This window comes from Pipistrellus kuhlii, unplaced genomic scaffold, assembly GCF_014108245.1.
Source record: "Pipistrellus kuhlii isolate mPipKuh1 unplaced genomic scaffold, mPipKuh1.p scaffold_m20_p_30, whole genome shotgun sequence".
In the NCBI taxonomy this organism is placed as follows: domain Eukaryota; kingdom Metazoa; phylum Chordata; class Mammalia; order Chiroptera; family Vespertilionidae; genus Pipistrellus; species Pipistrellus kuhlii.
The window spans coordinates 2,269,993-2,288,684 of NW_023425530.1; the positions used below are offsets into that span (position 1 = coordinate 2,269,993).

Here is an 18,692-nt window from a genome sequence, read left to right on the forward strand (position 1 = left end):
CCTTAACTTTATGGTTTTTAATTCAGGCAGTGCAGATTGAGGCAGGGAGATAAATTTTAAAACATTGAGACATTACTGGAATCCAGAAGAGGAAAGAGTTTCTTCATGAGAATTCCAAACAAATACTATTCACTTTCTGGACTTCAAATATCTCAGAGCACCGATGGAAAAGATTCTGATTGTCATGTTGGACTGTTCTGTTAAAAGAAATTCAAAGAAATTTGGAAATTGAGCTGTTCAGTGAATGGTGATACATTCAGTTAAACAACATGGACTTTGGAAGCTAAATTTGGAAGAGTCATATGTAAACGACGACAGAATGAAGACTGTCAAGAATCAGCCAGAAGGTTTTGGGGGTTAAATCTCTGGGATGCTTTTCTCTTCCATGTAGCACAGCGGCTTACTGTAGCAGTCGGTTGGCGTGCAGGTAGTGTAACCAGTATAACGTGTGTACCCATGGGTTTTCCAATCTCTGTGTAGCTAGCAGTTCTCTTCGTGTTAGTGTGGCAGCCGCACCAGTTCCACATTTGTGATTGTTTTATTTCCCTGGTAATTAAACCTTGTGCCATTCTATTCCTGTTAAATCCGTAGAAAATGAGAAAATACTCGACATTTTGGGGGAAACTTGTAAATCTGAGCCAGTAAAAGAAGAAGGTTCCGAGCTGGAGCAGCCATTTGCACAGGATACAAGTAGCGTGGGGCCAGACAGAAAGCTTGCGGAGGAAGAGGACCTTTTTGGCAGCGGCCACCCGGAGGAGGGTGACTTAGATTTGGCCAGCGAGTCAACAGCACAAGCTCAGTGGAGCGAGGCAGACACCCTGTTAGCGGTAGTGAAAAGGGAGCCCGTGGAGCAGACAGGCGGTGACGAGAGGATGGACTATGAGCCTGTAGAGCTAGAGGAGCCAGTTGAGCAGAGTAGTAAAGCCTCAGAGCGCACAGAAGCCTCTAGCGAGGAGGTGGCAGAAGCGCCCCAGGAAGCCTCAAGCCCAGACCTCAGGGATAGCAAAGAAGACGTGAAGAAGTTTGCTTTTGAAGCTTGTAATGAAGTCCCTCCGGCTCCTAAAGAGTCCTCAGCCAGTGAGGGCGCTGATCAGAAAATGAGGTTTGTTTTTTCTCAGTTTTAGATCAGATGCTATCTCCTTTTCATTGGTTGTTTAATGATAAACATAAGCTGTTTTTTCTACAATTGGCCAGTCAGAATGTTGAAATTGTAATTTATTTCTAAAGAACGTTTTATTTCTCTTTAAACTGATAAGTCTTTTTTTCTATTCTCAACCGTCATGGTTGTTTTCTTTAATTCTTCTTAATTATCTTTAGCCCAGCCGAATTAATTAACTCCTGTGGGTCTGAAATCTTATGGGTAGGTCAGATTTTTAATACAAGTTTGTCGGGGTATCATTTTTTCAGAACTAAATTTCGGGTAGGTATGCAACCTCAGCACATGTTATAATTTTGAGTTGGTTTCCTTTTTGCTTTTTCCTCCTGGGGTGACATTGTTTTTTCTCTCTAGTTCTGTGGAAGATGACTCGGATACAAAACGGCTTTCCAAAGAGGACAAAGGTAGGTCCCTATGGCAGTGTCTTGTAGGTTATGTATCTTCAGCACCAGTGCAGTGTGTTAGTGCAATTCTCACCCAGATGTGTCTGTGTGTGTTACATGGGTCTTTTTCCACTCCTCTCTTCACTCTGCAGGTCCTGGGTTATGGGGAGCAGGCCAGTGCTTTCGGGTTAATGTATCAATGTCATGCTGGCCCTTGTTTTCATGAGGGCACTTTGGAAATGGAAAATAATGCTCTGGTGTCAGATATCTTGGAGTTACCTGGTATTTCAGCTTTATCAGCACCTTACCTCTTGATTACAATTTTTTCTTTAATTGACATTTTACTATCTAGATTCATTCTTAATCAATATTATAAAAAGAGCTGAAACCGGTTTGGCTCAATGGATAGAGCATCGAACTATGGACTGAAAGGTCCCAGGTTCGATTTCAGTCAAGGGCATGTACCTTGCAGCTGATCAATGATTCTCTCTCATCGATGTTTCTAACTCTCTATCCCTCTCTCTTCCTCTCTATAAAAAATCAATAAAATATATTTAAATAGCCGAAACCGGTTTGGCTCAGTGGATAGAGCGTCGGCTTGGGGACTGAAGGGTCCCGGGTTCGATTGCGGTCAAGGGCATGTACCTTGGTTGCGGGCACATCCCCAGTAGGGGGGGTGCAAAGAGTCAGCTGATCGATGACTCTCTCTCATCGATGTTTCTAACTTGCTATCTCTCTCCCTTTCTCTCTGTACAAAATCAATAAAATATATTTACAAAAATAAAATATATATATATATATATATACACACACACATATATATATACACACACATATATATATACATATATATACATATATATATATATGTATGTATGTATGTATGTATGTATATATATAATAAAAAGAACCATAACTGGCTTAGGTGCAAAGTATATGTCACCTGCAAGGAACCCCGAAGTGGTTTGACACAGATACCAGCCTTCTTTGTTCAAAAGCCACCTCACTGTTTTTCATGATATGGTTTGGTAACTTTGAGGAAATCTCAATGATCCTAACAGCCCCTGGCTTGCTGTTGTAAGTAGCATTGCTGCAGGTCCTGTTGGGCCTAGTGTGTCAATCAAGTTGTGTAAGGACAGTGGACTTTGGGGGCTGCTGGTATATTGGACAAGTTGGGGAAACTTATGTGGTTCCTAATGACTTTAAGATATTGTTTGAATTATATTCTTGACCAGACTCTTTGTGTGTGTTTTAAATAGGTCGTAGCAGTTCTGGTAGAAATTTTTGGGTTAGTGGACTTTCTTCCACCACCAGAGCTACAGATTTGAAGAATCTTTTCAGCAAATATGGAAAGGTAAGACCAAGGGTTTTCTGGAGAAGATGTCTTTAAGCCTTTATATGCAGATTTCTGTCCTCTCAGTGACCACTTTGGCACCTTGCTGTTCTTTGAGCTCACAGTTTATGGCCTGTGCAGGATCACCTATCCCTCTACGTGTGGAGGTGACAGATCTGTGGAACCTCCAGGCCCTCTCTATTTTCTGTTCTCCCCCATCCTTTGCCCCCAAGCTACCACTTTTTTTTAAGGCTTCAGGACTTAAACCCAAGAAGGGCTACAGGGGCTGTAGCAAAGGGCATGGCAGAGGATGCTATCAGCACTCTGTGAGCCAGTGGTAACTGCAGGACAGCACAAGTGAGGCTGTACACATACAGGCCTTTGCATCTTGACCAGTGACAGGTTCCGGCTCTGCCATTTACAGTTGTGTGCCCAGATTCATGTCATTCTCTTATGGGAACATCTGTATCATCTGTACACTGGCCCTTTGTTCTATACTTTAACACCTGCTTTTAGCCAGATAACCTACCCTTAGGGGTTGTCATAGTTGTAGTTCCATGACAATCTAACAAATTTTGTATTTGTTTATTTCTGTTAAAAAATAAATAATAATAATAAACATTGTACTCAGTACTTCTGCTTGCCAGTGCCTTGATTCCATCCTATATTTCCCCACTCCTATCCAGTCACTACATTTCTTATCTCTCCACTTTATATCCCACTGAGGGACCTTTAATTACTGCCTCCTAAAGATGGTATGTAGCTCTCACCTGTAGCCTAATTTAAAAATATATACATATATATATATATATATATATATATATATATATATATATATATATATATATTCAACTGAGGATTTCCTTTTCTTTTTTGTCTTTTTTTTTTTTAATATATTTTATTGATTTCTTACAGAGAGGAAGGGAGAGAGATAGAGAGCTTGAAACGTCGATGAGAGAGAAACATCGACCAGCCGCCTCCTGCACACCCCCCACCTGGGATGCGCCCGCAACCAATGTACATGCCCTTGACCAGAATCGAACCCAGGACCCTTCAGTCCGCAGACCCACGCTCTACCACTGAGCCAAACCGGTTTCGGCTTTGTCTTTTTTTAATACATTTTTCTGATTTCAGAGAGGGAGAGGGCGAGAGAGAGAAACATCAATGATGAGAGAGAATCATTGATCAGCTGCCTCCTGCATACCCCTTTCTGGGAATCGAGCCCCCAACCCGGGCATGTGCCCTTGACCGGAATTGAACGGGGGACCCTTCATTCCATGGGCTGATGCTCTATCCACTAAGCCAAACTAAGTTAGGGCAGAGGATATTTTTTCCATTGATTTTCAGAGAGTGGAAAGGAGAGGGAAAAACAGAAAGAAATACTGATGTGAGGGAAACACATCAATTGTGTTGCCTCATGCACACGTCCTGACCAGAGTCCCTGACCCTTCTATGCACTCAGTCAAACCAGTTAGGGCACCCATAGCCTGTTTTTATCTACAACTGGAGCATTTATGGCCTCTTCCCCTGGGCACTCCCAGCCCCTCTCTCTTTCCTCCCTCCTCAGCCCTTGGTAATGGCAGTGATTGATAGACTCTCGTGTACCAGCCACTTTGCCCTCCAACCCACCCCCCACAGTTCCCACTGCAGTTGCTTGTTTGTTAGGGCACTTTTGTTGGTTTCCTTCCTTTTTTCTCACCTCCTCTCTGTGGCTCCTGGACTTGCCTCCCAAATAAATTACATCCAGGGCTCCTTTTCTGTTAGTCAGTTTTTGGGGCAAGCCAAAGTAAAACTTGGTACAGGCCCTTGTTCATATTAAGGCTTGAGCAAATTATAAGAGATAAAATCGACAGAATACCTAATCTAACACACTTGTTTGTATTGATGTCCAAGAACTAACAAAGGGAAGATTAAACACGCCATGGTGATAGAAATAGCTGACGTCTCCCTGGGCCTCAGTAATCCGGGTGAGCCTTTCCTCATTCCCCTGAGGCCTCAGAGGAGATGGGTGCTCTCAGCAGGGAAACGTCACCCTGAGACCTATGGGTTCTTGGGAGCATTGTAGGTTTCATTGAACACAGAAGCAGACCGCTCTGAAGCCTTCCTTTGGGGCTAAGATTCCACGTGGAAAATAAGGATGAATACTGGCTCCTATGGGGCTTCTCCAGGACCTGGTGCCAGACATCAGCTGAAAGATTGGGGGAATTACTCAGTATGTGAGAATGTACCTTTAGTGCTTCAAATATCTTAATGAAGTTGTTGTTATTCCTGAGATGGATTCTGCTTCCAGAGTGCTCCTTACAAACTTGTTTTTAGGTCAATAGCCGTCTATAGATGTGTCTTTCTATTTGCTGCTCACATCTATGACTGTATATTCAGAGTAACTTTTTTACAAGTTTGAGACAATATTAAAGGAATGTTTGCAGAACTCTGCCTTCATTTTGCTTTTGCCACACTGCCATCCTGTTTCCCTGAAGGAATAGCCATAAGTGGAGAAAGTCCTTGGATTAGTTAACTGCAAGACAGTAGCATTATCTTCCCCAGTCATCTGCCTCTTTTCAGGCACCTGGTGACAGGGTTTTCCCATGGATCCTCATACCAGGGAGGAAGCCTAACTTGGGGCATATCAGAGGAAAGCAGTGTGAACGGTAATGACTGTGTGGGAGCGTTTCGTGTGCAAGACATATTTCCGTGTTTTCCTTTGAGGTGGTGGGTGCCAAGGTTGTGACAAATGCTCGGAGTCCTGGAGCTCGCTGCTACGGCTTTGTGACAATGTCCACAGCGGAAGAGGCCACAAAATGCATTAACCACCTGCACAAGACTGAGCTCCACGGGAAGATGATCTCAGTGGAAAAGGTAAAGGGCCATTTTCTTCTAGGGCTGTGACTATTTGAGGAAACAGTAAGGTAATACTTCCATTTGCTTCTGTTTTTCAGGCAAAAAATGAGCCTGCTGGAAAGAAAACCTCTGACAAAAGAGAGGGTGAAGGGAAAAAAGAGAAGTTTGGCACCAGTGAGAGGTATTCTTTTTTCTAAAGAAATTGTAGCCAGGATGATTTTTTTCTATGTTTCACATTCTTCAAGTTCTCCGCAGATAGGGAAGAGCACGAGGCCCCTGACCCCCTTTATTTTTCCCATTTGTTGTAAGGCAGTTCCAGCACCAGTCATTGTGCTGGATTTCCTTAATCCAGGGGTACTTGGGGAAAGCAAGATAGACTCCTTGTTCTTGGTTGTCATGTCCATGCCAGTTGAGGGAGCCTTCTTCTTGGCACTTGGTGCTCATTGCAAAAATCTGATAGTGGCTGGCTTGTTTATCAGAATACCTGATCTAACACACTTGTTTGTTTTGGGGTCTTCCCTAGATCAGCAAACCTTAAAAGGGAAGATAAAGCTGACAGGAAAGATGATGGTAGAAAGGGTGAAGATGGAAGTGGAGAAAAGAGTAAAGATCCAGATGATCAGAAACCTGGCCCTTCAGAGCGATCTCGAACCACAAAATCAGGTAGCACACCGCCTAACCGATATGGAAGAGCCGCATTGAGCTCTGTTCCTTGTGGTTTGTTGGTTTGCTGTCATCAGTTTGCAACACAAACTAGATTTATTTTCCATAGAGTTCAGTATTTTTTTTCTCCTTTGGATGTTTCTTGTTTCTTACCTTACACCTTTCTTCCTGTAGGTAGTCGAGGAACCGAGCGGACTGTAGTAATGGATAAATCTAAAGGTGTGCCTGTTATTAGTGTCAAAACATCGAGATCCAAAGAGAGAGTGAGTATTGATTTTCTAACGAGGGTATTTAGCAGTTTTTTTCATTTGACATCCATTTACATTTCTAAGTGTGTTTTAGAGATTCTTGAGGTTAATTTGAGAAAGGTTGTCTCCCTTTCAAAATGTAGATATCTTGAACTTAAAAAAAAAAAGCTTTAAAGCTTTCCTTTAGGAGCACATGAGATCTTGCTCTCTGGCCCATGCTATCAGTTTGGTTATAATAAACTCTTTTTCCCCCTCAGTAAACTCTTGAAATTCTGAATAAATAAGTAAATGCTTTCCTTTATACTTAACTCTGTCCTGATGAGAATTATTGCTCTTCTTTTCTAAAGGTAATATTAAGATTCAAATGAAGCGGTGGACCTTTTCCCTGAGCCAGTGTTTACCAGTCCATTTTTCATTGCCTGCCCTGAAAGTTTTGACATTACTGCATTGTGCATTCCTAATCTACATGTGACCCAGCCAACCTGCAGCCACCTTAGCTTCATCCTGTACTGTCTCCTTGCAGATGCTTTACAGAACCCAGAATCCACAAAATACCTGTTAGGTTCTTACTGCTTCAGTATCCCTTCTTTAGGGTTGATAATCATACATTCAACTTTTGACAGCCTTACAACTTTGATAGATGTAGGTTTCCAGGCTCACCCACATTTAGTTCACTAGAGGGACCCATGGACTGAGCTTACGTACTTCCAGCTAAGGGTGGCTACAATGATGCAGTGAGCATACACAGTGGATCATGGGAAAGACAGGCAGAGTTTGGAGGGAACCCTTTACCAGCTCCTTTGCTTCCCTCCCTCCCATGAAGGCTCACAGAGCAGTGAAAATGCAGCAACCCACAGGTGATGCTTCTGCCCACAGAAGCCCATTAGAGTCTCAGCAAAATTTTTATTGGGGCTGGTTACTTAGCATGTATCAAATTCCCAACTCCCAGAAGGAAAGCAGGAGTTCCTGTGTAACTATAGTTCACACTTCAGTGAACCACCCATACCTGTTAACCCTCCACTGGGGACACTGGAGCATCAAGTTCCCAGATTCCACCCTAGGCCCATTATGTTAACCCTGTGCTGCACAGATGACAAACCATTCCAGCTATTGAGTAGTGTGCATCAGTTTCAAGTAAACATTCTGATTATGGAAGTCTGTGTATATGTTTTTGCAAATATTTTAATATATGATAGCCTTTACTCTTACTTTATTAAAAATGTTTAGGCCCGGCCCGCATGGCTCAGTGGTTGAGCATCAACCTATGAACCAGGAGCTCCGGGTTCTATTCCCAGTCAGGGCATGTACCTGGGTTGTGGCCTCAATCCCCAGTGTGGGACATGCAAGAGGCAGGCGATCAATTATTCTCTTATCATTGATGATTCTCTTATAATTGATGTCTTTCTTTCTTTCTCTCCCTTCCTCTGAAATTAATAGAAATACATTTTTTAAGAAAATGGTAAAAAATGAAAGTGGATTCTAGGGCTAAAATAGGTAGATCTCAAAAAGAATGCAGTCAGCACAAATAAGGAATCCTCCCACATACCAAAAGGGGCCTCAGTTGGACACTCACTGCATATTAAATTATGAACAAAAACAACAAGATTAAGGAATTTACTGTGGATGCAAAAGACAAAGGATTAAAAAATACTTCTTTGATCTTTTATTATTAATTATTATATTTTCCATATGAACAACTGGAAACCTACTTTTGCATCACCTGTATATTAGTATTAAATGGTGATGAAGATCTGTGATTTTGAATTATAAGCAATATATGAAGTTCCTTAGGAGGGAACATCTTGTTACCTAGTTATCTCATTAATCTTCATTTCTTATCTTCATGTTGGATGCTTGGACCTGGACATGGTTGTTTCTGTTGTCATTTCTACCTTCGTAATGTTCCTTGGTGAACCAGGTTTCTAAGAGCCAGGATCGCAAATCAGCCAGCAGAGAGAAGCGGTCTGTTGTGTCCTTTGATAGAGTCAAAGAACCTCGGAAATCAAGAGACTCGGAGTCCCGCAGGTGAGTCAGGGTCCAGAAATGTTCACTGGTTGGTTGCTTCCCTGAACTGGTTATAACTGTGTCCGAGGCTATTTCAAAGCCCGCTGTGGGTGGAAACTGTTGGCCCCTTTGGTTTCCATTTTCCATGCTGTGACTTTTAGGCTTTTTCAAATTATTTTCTCATGTAAATAGGCTCATCTCTTCCTGAAGATTAGGGAAGGGAACAGTGGCAGGAGATGGAATGTTTATTGGTGCACTCATGCTAGTTACTCCGATTTGCTCCGGAAGCTATGAAAAAGTAAAAATGGTGGTATAGATATTGAGGAAGCTGAGACGTCCTCATCCTTCAATAAGCTGAGAAAAGAAAAGTTTTTATAATTTTTTAAAAACTAAACACAAATAGTGTTGACCACATTGAGTGACAGTTTTCCTTATCAAGAAAGAACTTTTAAACTTTAGTTTAAAAAATAATTGTTAGGAAAAAAAAAAAAAGTCTAGAAAGTGAGAGGAAAGGGAATGGGTTACTGTTTTTAATGTCTCGCACAGAACCTTATGCCTAAGAGGGAAATTTTTGTTTTCATAATGAAATTGGCAAATAAATCTGCAGAACTGAACCATGTACATGTGAAAATTAACCTGATAAAAATGACATTTCCCAGTAGTGATAGACTCTCCCAAAAATGACTTTGGGTCATTTGTTCTTTGGACACTCCTTTGGGTCTCCCAACTCACCAATGTCCCTGACAAAATAGTTAAAATGAACTGATGACTGAACACAAGCATAAAAATTAAAATCATTCATATAATATGAAAGTAAGTATATTTGTGAATTTTAGCTTTAGAGGTCCTGAAAAGTCACGAGGGAGAAGTAGACTAAATCATAACTTAACCTTTCTATAATGAAAGACTGAAAAAAAGTCAAAAGACATGTGACAGTTGGGACTAAAGGTCATTTGAAATCAATGTGATAAGGAAAAAACCTGATAGTAAAATGGATAAAAGACATTCAAGTGTCCAGGAAACCTGTAGAAAGTGGTTCAGCCTCCCTGGGGATCAGGGAAATTGAGATGAAAACAGCAGTGAAACCAGCTTTTCATTCACCAGTTTAGTTTGATCCACCATTTGAATTATAGTGTGGGAGACGGGTATTGGTAGGGTGGGAGTGGACATGGCACACAGCCTCGGGAGACATTCTGCATAGGCACACTTCTCAGTCCTATTGTCCCAGACACAGTAATGCCACCTCTTCAAAGCTCCCTGGAGGAACTTATGCACAGGACAATGGGGATATGGGTGTCCCTTTTTGTGAGATTGGGAACAACCATGAGGTCTGCCTCTGGGTGCTGGTTATGTAAACCTGCCTACTCCACGAGCTCCTTCCTGAAAGCCCATGGAAAAATACAAAATGGGGAAGGTTCTGGATGTGATATGTGAGCCAAGGAAGCTGCCATTTTGTCCTAAATACAGACACAAACAAGGCAAGATTATGCATTTCTGTTAGTACAAATATGTGTCAGTAAGTGCATAGCAAAAGATGGAACGGAGACAGGCTCGCAGATATACAGAGACTGGAGGAAACGTGCTATTCTATGATCAGTGTCACTACCACAAGAATGGCTCTCCAGCATGGGGCAGGGGCCCTGCATGGCCTTGATGGCACTTTACAACTCAGCTGTTACAGGCCCTTGCTTGTTGTTAAATTCACCTGAATTTATATAACAGCAGCAAATGGTTTTGATTCTAGTGCACTAGCTTGGTTTCACGGTGACTAATTGAAGTTGCTGATTTAGAGAGCAAAGGTTCTAATTCAGACTTTCTATGACAACTATGTTCTGTTTCTTATTTTAGAGGGTAATTTTACAGAATCAGATGTTGAACTTAGTTTATATTATAGATCCCACACATACCTCTTTGTTGTAACCTGGCTGGTCTTGGACTCCTCTGTAAGCACAGCCAATGCTTAGTTTCCAGGCTCTTGCCTCTCTTTTGTATGCAGTGGGTTCCATCCTTGTTCTTCCCGTTAGAGCAGCAGTTCTGCAGGTCTACACCCAGCCCTGCAAGCTACATTTCTGCAGTATTCCATGGCTGATCTGCATTCATAAAGCATTCTCTGCATTCATCACTCACAGGGTGATGCCACCAGCACTGCGGCCTTTCGGCCCCTGCAGCTGCTGCTCTCTGCCCACAGGTTGCGTGAACGCAGTGAACGGGAGCAGCGCATGCAGGCACTGTGGGAGCAGGAGGAGCAGGAGGAGCGGGAGCAGCTGGAGTATGCCCGAGAGAGGCTGGCCTTCCATCGGCACCGCCTGGAGCGGGAGCGCATGGAACGGGAGCGGCTAGAGCGGGAGCGTATGCATGTGGAGCATGAGCGCAGGAAGGAGCAGGAGCGCATTCTCCGAGAGCGGGAGGAGCTGCGGCGTCAGCAGGAATTACGCTATGAGCACGAACGGCGGCCTGCTGTGCGGAGGCCCTATGATGTGGATGGCCGGTAAGCCGAGCTGCTCTGACTGGCTACCCTTGGGTGGCCTATGACATTACAATTGTATTATGGCCGAAACCGGTATGGCTCAATGGATAGAGCGTCGGCTTGGGACTGAGGGGTCCCGGGTTCGATTCCGGTCAAGGGCATGTACCTTGGTTACGGGCATATCCTCAGTAGGGGGTGTGCAAGAGGCAGCTGATCGATGACTCTCTCCGAGTCTGGCACCTTAGACCACTCGGCCATCCTGACACCGCTTGATCGATGACTCTCTCATCGATGTTTCTAACTCTCTATCTCCCTTCTCTCTGTACAAAATCAATAAAAATATATTAAATAAATAAATAAATAAATAAATAAATAAATAAAAGGAAGCTCTAGGACTTGCTACAGTCCAATTCAATATCCTGTACTTGGTCGGGGAATCTGCAATGGTCTGAGGTCCAGTGCGGAAATAGTTGGAGAAAGTTGTGCTGATGAAGGCATTATCTTCAGTCCCAGAGCAGATTCCTTGAGGAGTGAGTTCAAGTACCCAGGCAGGCAGACCAAAGAGCACCTGCTCTGAGCCTTTTCCAGGCTTTGTAATCATTGCAGTAATTTGTTTTTGTTTATTCAAATAATAAAACTTTCTGTTATGAAAAATATGATGTGGTACGTGAAACTAAAGTGCTAACCACCGGTGAAAAAGAGGACTAAATTTGAACCCTGCTGTGAGGACTCTGGGTGGTAATCCCAGCAGTGATCCTTTCTGAGTGTTTCCAAATGCATTTATCTTTTTTCTTCCTTGAGCTAAAAGAGGTCTCTATATAACATACAACATGACTTCTATAAGAGGTCTTGAGATTCCTTCAGGACTTTTTAATGCCTTTGTGCAGAATACTGATGCTGGGAGTCTGTTCTCATAAATATTTTCAAACATCACTTCAAATACTTCTAAAAGTCCTCCCCACTGGATGTCTTTTTCTTTTTTTTTTTAATATATTTTATTGATTTTTCACAGAGGAAGAGAGAGGGACAGAGAGTTAGAAACATTAATGAGAGAAAAACATCGATCAGCTGCCTCCTTCACACACCCCCACTGGGGATGTGCCCACAACCAAGGTACATGCCCTTGACTGGGATCCAACCTGGGACCTTTCAGTCCCCAGGCCGATGCCCTATCCACTGAGCCAAACCAGTTTCGTCCCCACTGGATGTCTTTAATGGGTCAAGCCAGTGTCATGGGTGAAGACACAGAAGTACATTATAGAGCCCCGATAACACCTCTTGTTTGCTATCTTGATAGATTGAGGCCAATCCTCAGGGTGGCCATTCTGCAGATGAGTATGTGTGATCAACTCTTACAGGCCAACCAAAGCTTTTCTACATAGGGGAACGGATGTGTTGAACAAAATAGAACCGTAATTCAGTCAGATTTTTTTCCGTTTGATTGCTAATCCTCATCTGATTTTTACAATGGAAAGGTGGAAGGGGCAGAGAGAGAAAGAGACCTCATCGATTGCTTGCCACCCACACACACTTCTACAAGAGTCGGGGATCAAACCTATAACTCAGGTACATGCCTTGACCATGTATCAAACCCGTGACCCCTTTGGTGCACAGGCCAGCACCAGCCAGGGCTTTCAATCAGATCTTATGTCACCCCCCAGCCTCTCTCAGCTTGTACAGCAAAGAATACTCTTGATCAAGTTAAGTGGTAGTTCACCAGCTCCCACAAGATGGTTTATTTGGAGGGGGGACATGCACTCAGCCCTTTCTTACTTCCCATCCCAGGCGAGACGATCCCTATTGGCCAGAAGCCAAGAGAGCTGCCCTGGATGAGCGTTACCACTCTGACTTCAGCCGCCACGACCGCTTCCACGACTTTGACCACAGAGACCGGGGCCGCTACCCTGATCATTCAGTAGACAGGTGAGTTGGGCCCCCACAATCCTGCCTACTTAATGCAGATGATGTTTGTCCTAGATCATTCCAAATAGCAAGGAAGTGAGGTTGGCCGAAACCGGTTTGGCTCAGTGGATCGAACATTGGCCTGTGGACTGAAGGGTCCCGGGTTCGATTCCGGTCAAGGGCATGTATCTTGGTTGCAGGCACATCCCCGGTAGGGGTTGTGCAAGAGGCGGCTGATCGATGTTTCTCTCTCATCAGTGTTTCTGACTTTCTATCCCTCCCCATTTCTCTCTGTAAAAAATAAATAAAATATATATTAAAAAAAAAAAAAAAAAAAGTGAGGTTGGCACTTCTAGGTTTTGTGAATCCATTTGAACAGTGTGTGTGTTGAGTACTGGATTCAGTTTGGGAGATGTTTTCTATTTGGTGGTCTAACCACTAGCTCCTTACGGTTTCTGTTCAATTATCTCTTTCAGGAGAGAAGGTTCAAGGTCAATAATGGGAGAAAGAGAAGGACAGGTAAGTCAGAAACTATGGTTTTAGGCCAAGTTTTCCCATTGAGTTCCCTTTTGTTCTTCTACCAGCCCTCCTCCTCCTCCCTTTTGCATCAGTGCGAGAATGAGTAAAGGAGAAGGGCAGCCCTTCACTGTGTGTGGGATGACAATTTGTTTTGTTTTGTTTAATATGTTTTATTGATTTTTTACAGAGAGGAAGGGAGAGAGATAGAGAGCCAGAAACATCAATGAGAGAGAAACATCGACCAGCTGCCTCTTGCACACCAGAGACTGGGGATGTGCCCGCAACCAATGTACATGCCCTTGACCGGAATCGAACTGGGGCCCTTTCAGTCCGCAGACCGACGCTCTACCACTGAGGGTTTCGGCTGGGATGACAATTTGAATTGTGCTCGTCTTGTTTGGAAATCTCAACAGATTTTCTGAGCCTTTTGTGGATTTGACCTCAAGTTCTATACCCTAAAAACTAAATTCACTGGTAGTAAAATGCCAGAAAGGCTCTGTACGAGTGAACCTTGTGACCTACACAGCTGACAGATGCCACACTTCCTTGTTGTGGAGTCCAGGTGCACCTGTGGTCCCTGGTCAGCCTTCCCTGCTGATCCTAGTTAGCATCCCAGTCTCTGGTCCACACTCGTTCCCTTTGCAGAATTAACACCTTAGGAAATAAGCTTAGTTTTCTACTTTATTTCCTATTTTACATGTGGATTGAGAAATTTCCCAAGGAGCGCCAACTCTTGAGTGGTTAAATGGAAAATCGAAGGGATGAGAGAAGGTTGTGGTCAGGCTGATGTTCAGCAGAATTGCTGTCCTATGAGTCTGTCCTTTCCCTGACTCCAGCATTTTCCCGGCCTGTCCATCATTTCCTAAGAAAGTGGCTGAAGAGTGGCTTGGTTCCTTGGTATATGAGGGGCTCCTCTGCCACCTCAGGACAATCCTCGCATGAGTCTGTTTTCTCTACTCTTGGAGATAAATCTTACATGCAGCTAAATCTAGACCCAGTCTGAAGGTTTTTCTTTGGTGGAGAAATTGAACACGGCGGTTAAAGCTCGCCGAAACCGGTTTGGCTCAATGGATAGAGCGTCAGCTTGGGGACTGAAAGGTTCCGGGTTCGATTCTGGTCAAGGGCATGTACCTTGGTTGCGGGCATATCCCCAGTAGCGGGTGTGCAAGAGGCAGCTGATCGATGACTCTCATTGATATTTCTAACTCTCTATCTCTCTCCCTTCCTCTCTGTACAAAATCAATAAAAAATATATATATATTTTTTTTAAAAAAAACTGTCAAAGCTCTAGAATCAGAATCAGGGTCATGCCTCGTGCCACCGCTTTTGCCGAGCCGATTTTTCTAGCTGTGAAATGAGGTTATAGTATTATACCACATAGGTGGTTGAATAAAGGAGACCACATGGTCAGAGAAAGTGTTTGCACAGTCCCCCACACATAGCTGTTATTGCTAGCAGGTTTTCATCTGGTATCAGACAATGCAAAACTGAAAGGATTTGTTGTTTTTAGTGGCAGATGATGACATATGACAACAGGAAGGGGAAATAGTACAGACCTTTGGGGCCTTGTTGAACTGTTACATGGGCTAGTTAGTTTGACAAAAGAATTGGTTAAACTTTAAAATGCCAGAAAGAGGTGGAAAATGGGCTTTGAAGAACCAGGTCTTGATAAGTTGAATTTTCCTGCTTCCCTGTATTAAATACTCCTCTGCCCAGTTATATGTCTTTAGATAGAAGGCTACATGTAAAAATTCATTTTTTTTAACATATTTTTTTGATTTTTTTTACAGAGAAGAAGAGAGAGGGATAGAGAGTTAGAAACATCAATTAGAGAGAATCATCTATCAGCTGCCTCTTGCACACCCCCTACTGGGGATGTGCCCACAACCAACGTGACCTTGACTGGAATCGAACCTGGGACCTTTCAGTCCGCAGGCTGACGCTCTGTCCGCTGAGCCAAACTGGTTTTGGCAAAATTCATTCTTTCTTAAACCTTAGTCTTTGTCCACAATCAGATGAAGAAGCTCTGTAAATCATGAGCTATAATTTATTTTGTAGAAGTGTTATTTCAGGAGTCCATTTTAAACAGCTTTTCTTTCACTTGACAGCACAGACTTTCGTTAACATTTTGGTCTTTGGTTTCACCCCTTGAAGGGACAATGCTCTGGTTTGTCCACCTGGTAAAATTGACACCTTATCTTCTCTTGTTGAGGGGAGGTCTCTGTGCACATTTGGGGGTAAGAGACCAGGTGGCGGTTAGGGCTTCATGTAAGGGCATGACCTTGGAGGGCTCCCAGCCTAAGGGGTATGTGAACATGGCTGTGGGCAGTGACCGGGCTGCTGTAACAGGCATCCAAGGCGCTTCATGACCAGGGCTCCCTTCTGGTTCCTTCTCATATCAAATGTGGTTCTGGGCAAATCCCCCAAGGTCACCAGTAGGGTTTGTGGAACAGCAAATCATGGAGGGAAAGCCACCTCCTTGGTTCCTAAAAGTCATCCATGGATGTTCCTCTAGCAGACAGGGGCTTCTCTCATCCCTCCTTCTTGGAGCACAAAGAGTGGGGCCAGGCACTACTGAGGCTGCGCAGCCCAGTGCTTGTTGGTGCAGAGCCGGTGGCACGTCGGGCATAATGCCAGGCCCAGTAGTGAGTTGTGTTAAAGGATCCCTTGTGGCCCTTGTACTCTGTGGCTCTGCAGGGGGTTTATATTGTTAGCACAGGGGCTCATTCTTGGCATGGAGCAGTTGCTAGGTGCCAGCACCCCTCAGTCCCTCAGTCTCTCAATTCTCTGCCTTCTGATTAGGGTGAATCTCAGCCCTAAATATCCTTCTCCTTCTTCTCCTTTTCCTTCTCCTCCTCCTCCTCCTTCTCCTTCTCTTTGTCTCTGAGCACCTGTTCTTCACCAGGCCATGAGCAAGCTTCAGCGATTCAGCTGTGTCATGTGAGATGAAATGGCATGTGTGGCATAAGGCAGTGTGCAGAGTGCCTGGCAACATGGACTCGGGTGTGCAAGTGCTTCTGAGTAGTAGTTGTCTTTATTACCTGTTGCCCCAAAGGCCTTGGGATGAGGGGTTAATACTAAAGCCTTTTCATTTTGGCTCTTTAACATTCAGCATTATCCTGAACGCCACGGAGGACCAGAGCGCCACGGACGGGACTCCCGTGACGGGTGGGGCAGATATGGCTCTGACAAGAGGATGAGCGAGGGCCGGGGACTGCCTCCTCCACCCAGGTTTGTGTCTCACACTCCAGTTCCCTTGTGAGCCTCACATAGAGCTGATAGGCTGAGGACCCACCGTCTACGGGGGTGAGATGAGCACTGGCTCTATTACTCAGGCCACCTTGGAGCTCTTTGAGTAACATGGGCCAGAGCCAGCCCTGTTTCCCTCAGTCCCCACTGCCTGAAGGGATGGGGGGCTGGGAACACAGCATGCTAAACCCAAGCCCCAGAACCCACTCCTGTCGCTGTTCTGAAAGGCAGAGATGGGGCCCTCCAAATCAGAGATGTTTCTTTCCAAGGGGCAGGCGTGACTGGGGGGACCATGGCCGAAGAATTGAGGATGAGCGTGCATGGCAGGGTGCTGCTGACGGAGGCATGATAGACAGGGGCCACAAGAGGTGGCAAGGTAAGGACTGGCTCTCAGGGAAGCATCTGTGTGTCTTTAGAGAAGCATCTAGAAAGTTGAAGCTGCACCTGTTCTTCACTAATCATTGCTAATCCCCCTCCTCTGAGAGCAGGAGTACTTTCTCTGCTCTTCCTCCCCAGGGCCTGGTAGAGGAGAAGCCCCTTAATGACTGGATGGGGTGAGGAGTGAGGGTTGGCACAGAAGAGTGATGTAGGTGTTGGTAACCCCTCCCCCCTGTAACTTAGTGAGGACCGTCCTGTGGCCTTCTGGTGCTTATACATTCCCTGGGGACCTGTGAGATTTGGTTTGACTGGGTGGCTCAAGAAAGGGACTGGACACACCAGAACCCTGTGTCATTGTCCTCTAAACTGCATTCTGTGCTTGGAAGCACCATGTGAAAAGTGTCTCTTGTTTTCCAGGTGGTGAGAGAAGCATGTCTGGTCACTCTGGGCCAGGTCACATGATGAACAGGGGAGGGATATCAGGGTAAGGCATTCTGTTGGTCGGTCTCTCTATATGTTAGCTTGCCTTGGGGGAGTTTTTGAAACATTCAAGTCTTCCCAACTTACCCTGCCTCCCCTAATGCTGTGTCCTAAAATGGTGCGAGGTCTGTCCCATGGTGCTGCTGCTTGAGGAAGGAGGGTTCTGAAGAGCATGTGACCCACAGGCACCCAACACATCCCACTAAACAGACTTAGGATATATGAGCATCTGCATTTGTTCCAGGCGTGGCAGCTTTGCCCCCGGTGGGGCCTCTCGGGGTCACGTGATCCTACGTGGTGGAATGCAAGGTGGATTTGCTGGCCAGAACCGGGGCAGCCAACCTAATGAAGCTCACTTCACTCGCCACTACTAAGTGCTTGGAATCCTGTGTTCCATCATGTGGCAACCAGAGTACGTTCTGTTAGGATTTATCTTAAACTGTGTACAATAACTTTTTTTTATCTGCTGCCATATTGTAGCTCAATACAATGTGGATGTGGGTTGTTTTTTTGTTTTGTTTTTTTGTAATAAATGTGTTTCTGTTCACATATCCTTTATTTAAATCATCCTCTCTTTTTACTTCTGCCTCTTTAAAACAAAATTGTACTCAGCACAGCTTTTCCTTTAGGGAAAGAGGGCAGCTTCCAGGGACTGGGGGGTTTCCAGCAGTCCTGTAGCCCTTGCTGAACAGGCTGTTATTTTCTGTGTGTGGTAAAATATATGTAACATGAAATTTACTGTTTTAACTATTTTTATGTGCACCGTTCAGAAGTAGCATTTAATTCACACTGTGTACAACCATCACCAGTCATCTTTCCCCAAACTGGAACTCAGTAAACACTAACATCTCCCCCTCCCCCTCCCCAAGCACCCATCATCTACTTTGACTCTGGATCTAACTCATGTACGGATCTCATCTGAATGGAACTGCATCCTAGTGGGGTGAGGACAAGTTAATAGCAAAGTGGGGAGCTGGAGAAAGAGGAGCTGTTGAATACCAGGAAGTGATGAACTCTGCTGGGGGAGAGGCTGGGTCTGAGTGTGGAATGGGTGTTGTCAGGACATGAGAAG

The 18,692-nt window shown here is 44.4% G+C and overlaps 1 protein-coding gene across 10 annotated transcripts in view; it reads left to right on the forward strand.

Moving 5' to 3' along the window:
- LOC118731175 (scaffold attachment factor B1) overlaps nt 1-18,178 on the forward strand; it is a 38,952-nt gene extending 20,774 nt beyond the window's left edge. For 2 of the 10 annotated variants that reach the window (XM_036459510.1, XM_036459506.2), the window contains 15 exons: nt 592-1,102; nt 1,511-1,560; nt 2,799-2,893; nt 5,579-5,728; nt 5,809-5,891; nt 6,234-6,373; nt 6,548-6,636; nt 8,540-8,646; nt 10,814-11,113; nt 12,878-13,015; nt 13,471-13,513; nt 16,626-16,744; nt 17,032-17,138; nt 17,558-17,624; nt 17,831-18,178. In XM_036459510.1, the coding sequence (XP_036315403.1) occupies nt 592-1,102; nt 1,511-1,560; nt 2,799-2,893; nt 5,579-5,728; nt 5,809-5,891; nt 6,234-6,373; nt 6,548-6,636; nt 8,540-8,646; nt 10,814-11,113; nt 12,878-13,015; nt 13,471-13,513; nt 16,626-16,744; nt 17,032-17,138; nt 17,558-17,624; nt 17,831-17,966 (2,135 nt within the window). In that variant the 3' untranslated portion in view covers nt 17,967-18,178. Of the gene's footprint in view, nt 1-591; nt 1,103-1,510; nt 1,561-2,798; nt 2,894-5,578; nt 5,729-5,808; nt 5,892-6,233; nt 6,374-6,547; nt 6,637-8,539; nt 8,647-10,813; nt 11,114-12,877; nt 13,016-13,470; nt 13,514-16,625; nt 16,745-17,031; nt 17,139-17,557; nt 17,625-17,719 lie in introns of all 10 variants that reach the window. The other 8 variants (XM_036459511.1, XM_036459507.2, XM_036459513.1 and 5 more) reach the window with 6 other exon arrangements.
- Nucleotides 18,179-18,692: the final 514 nt, after the last annotated feature.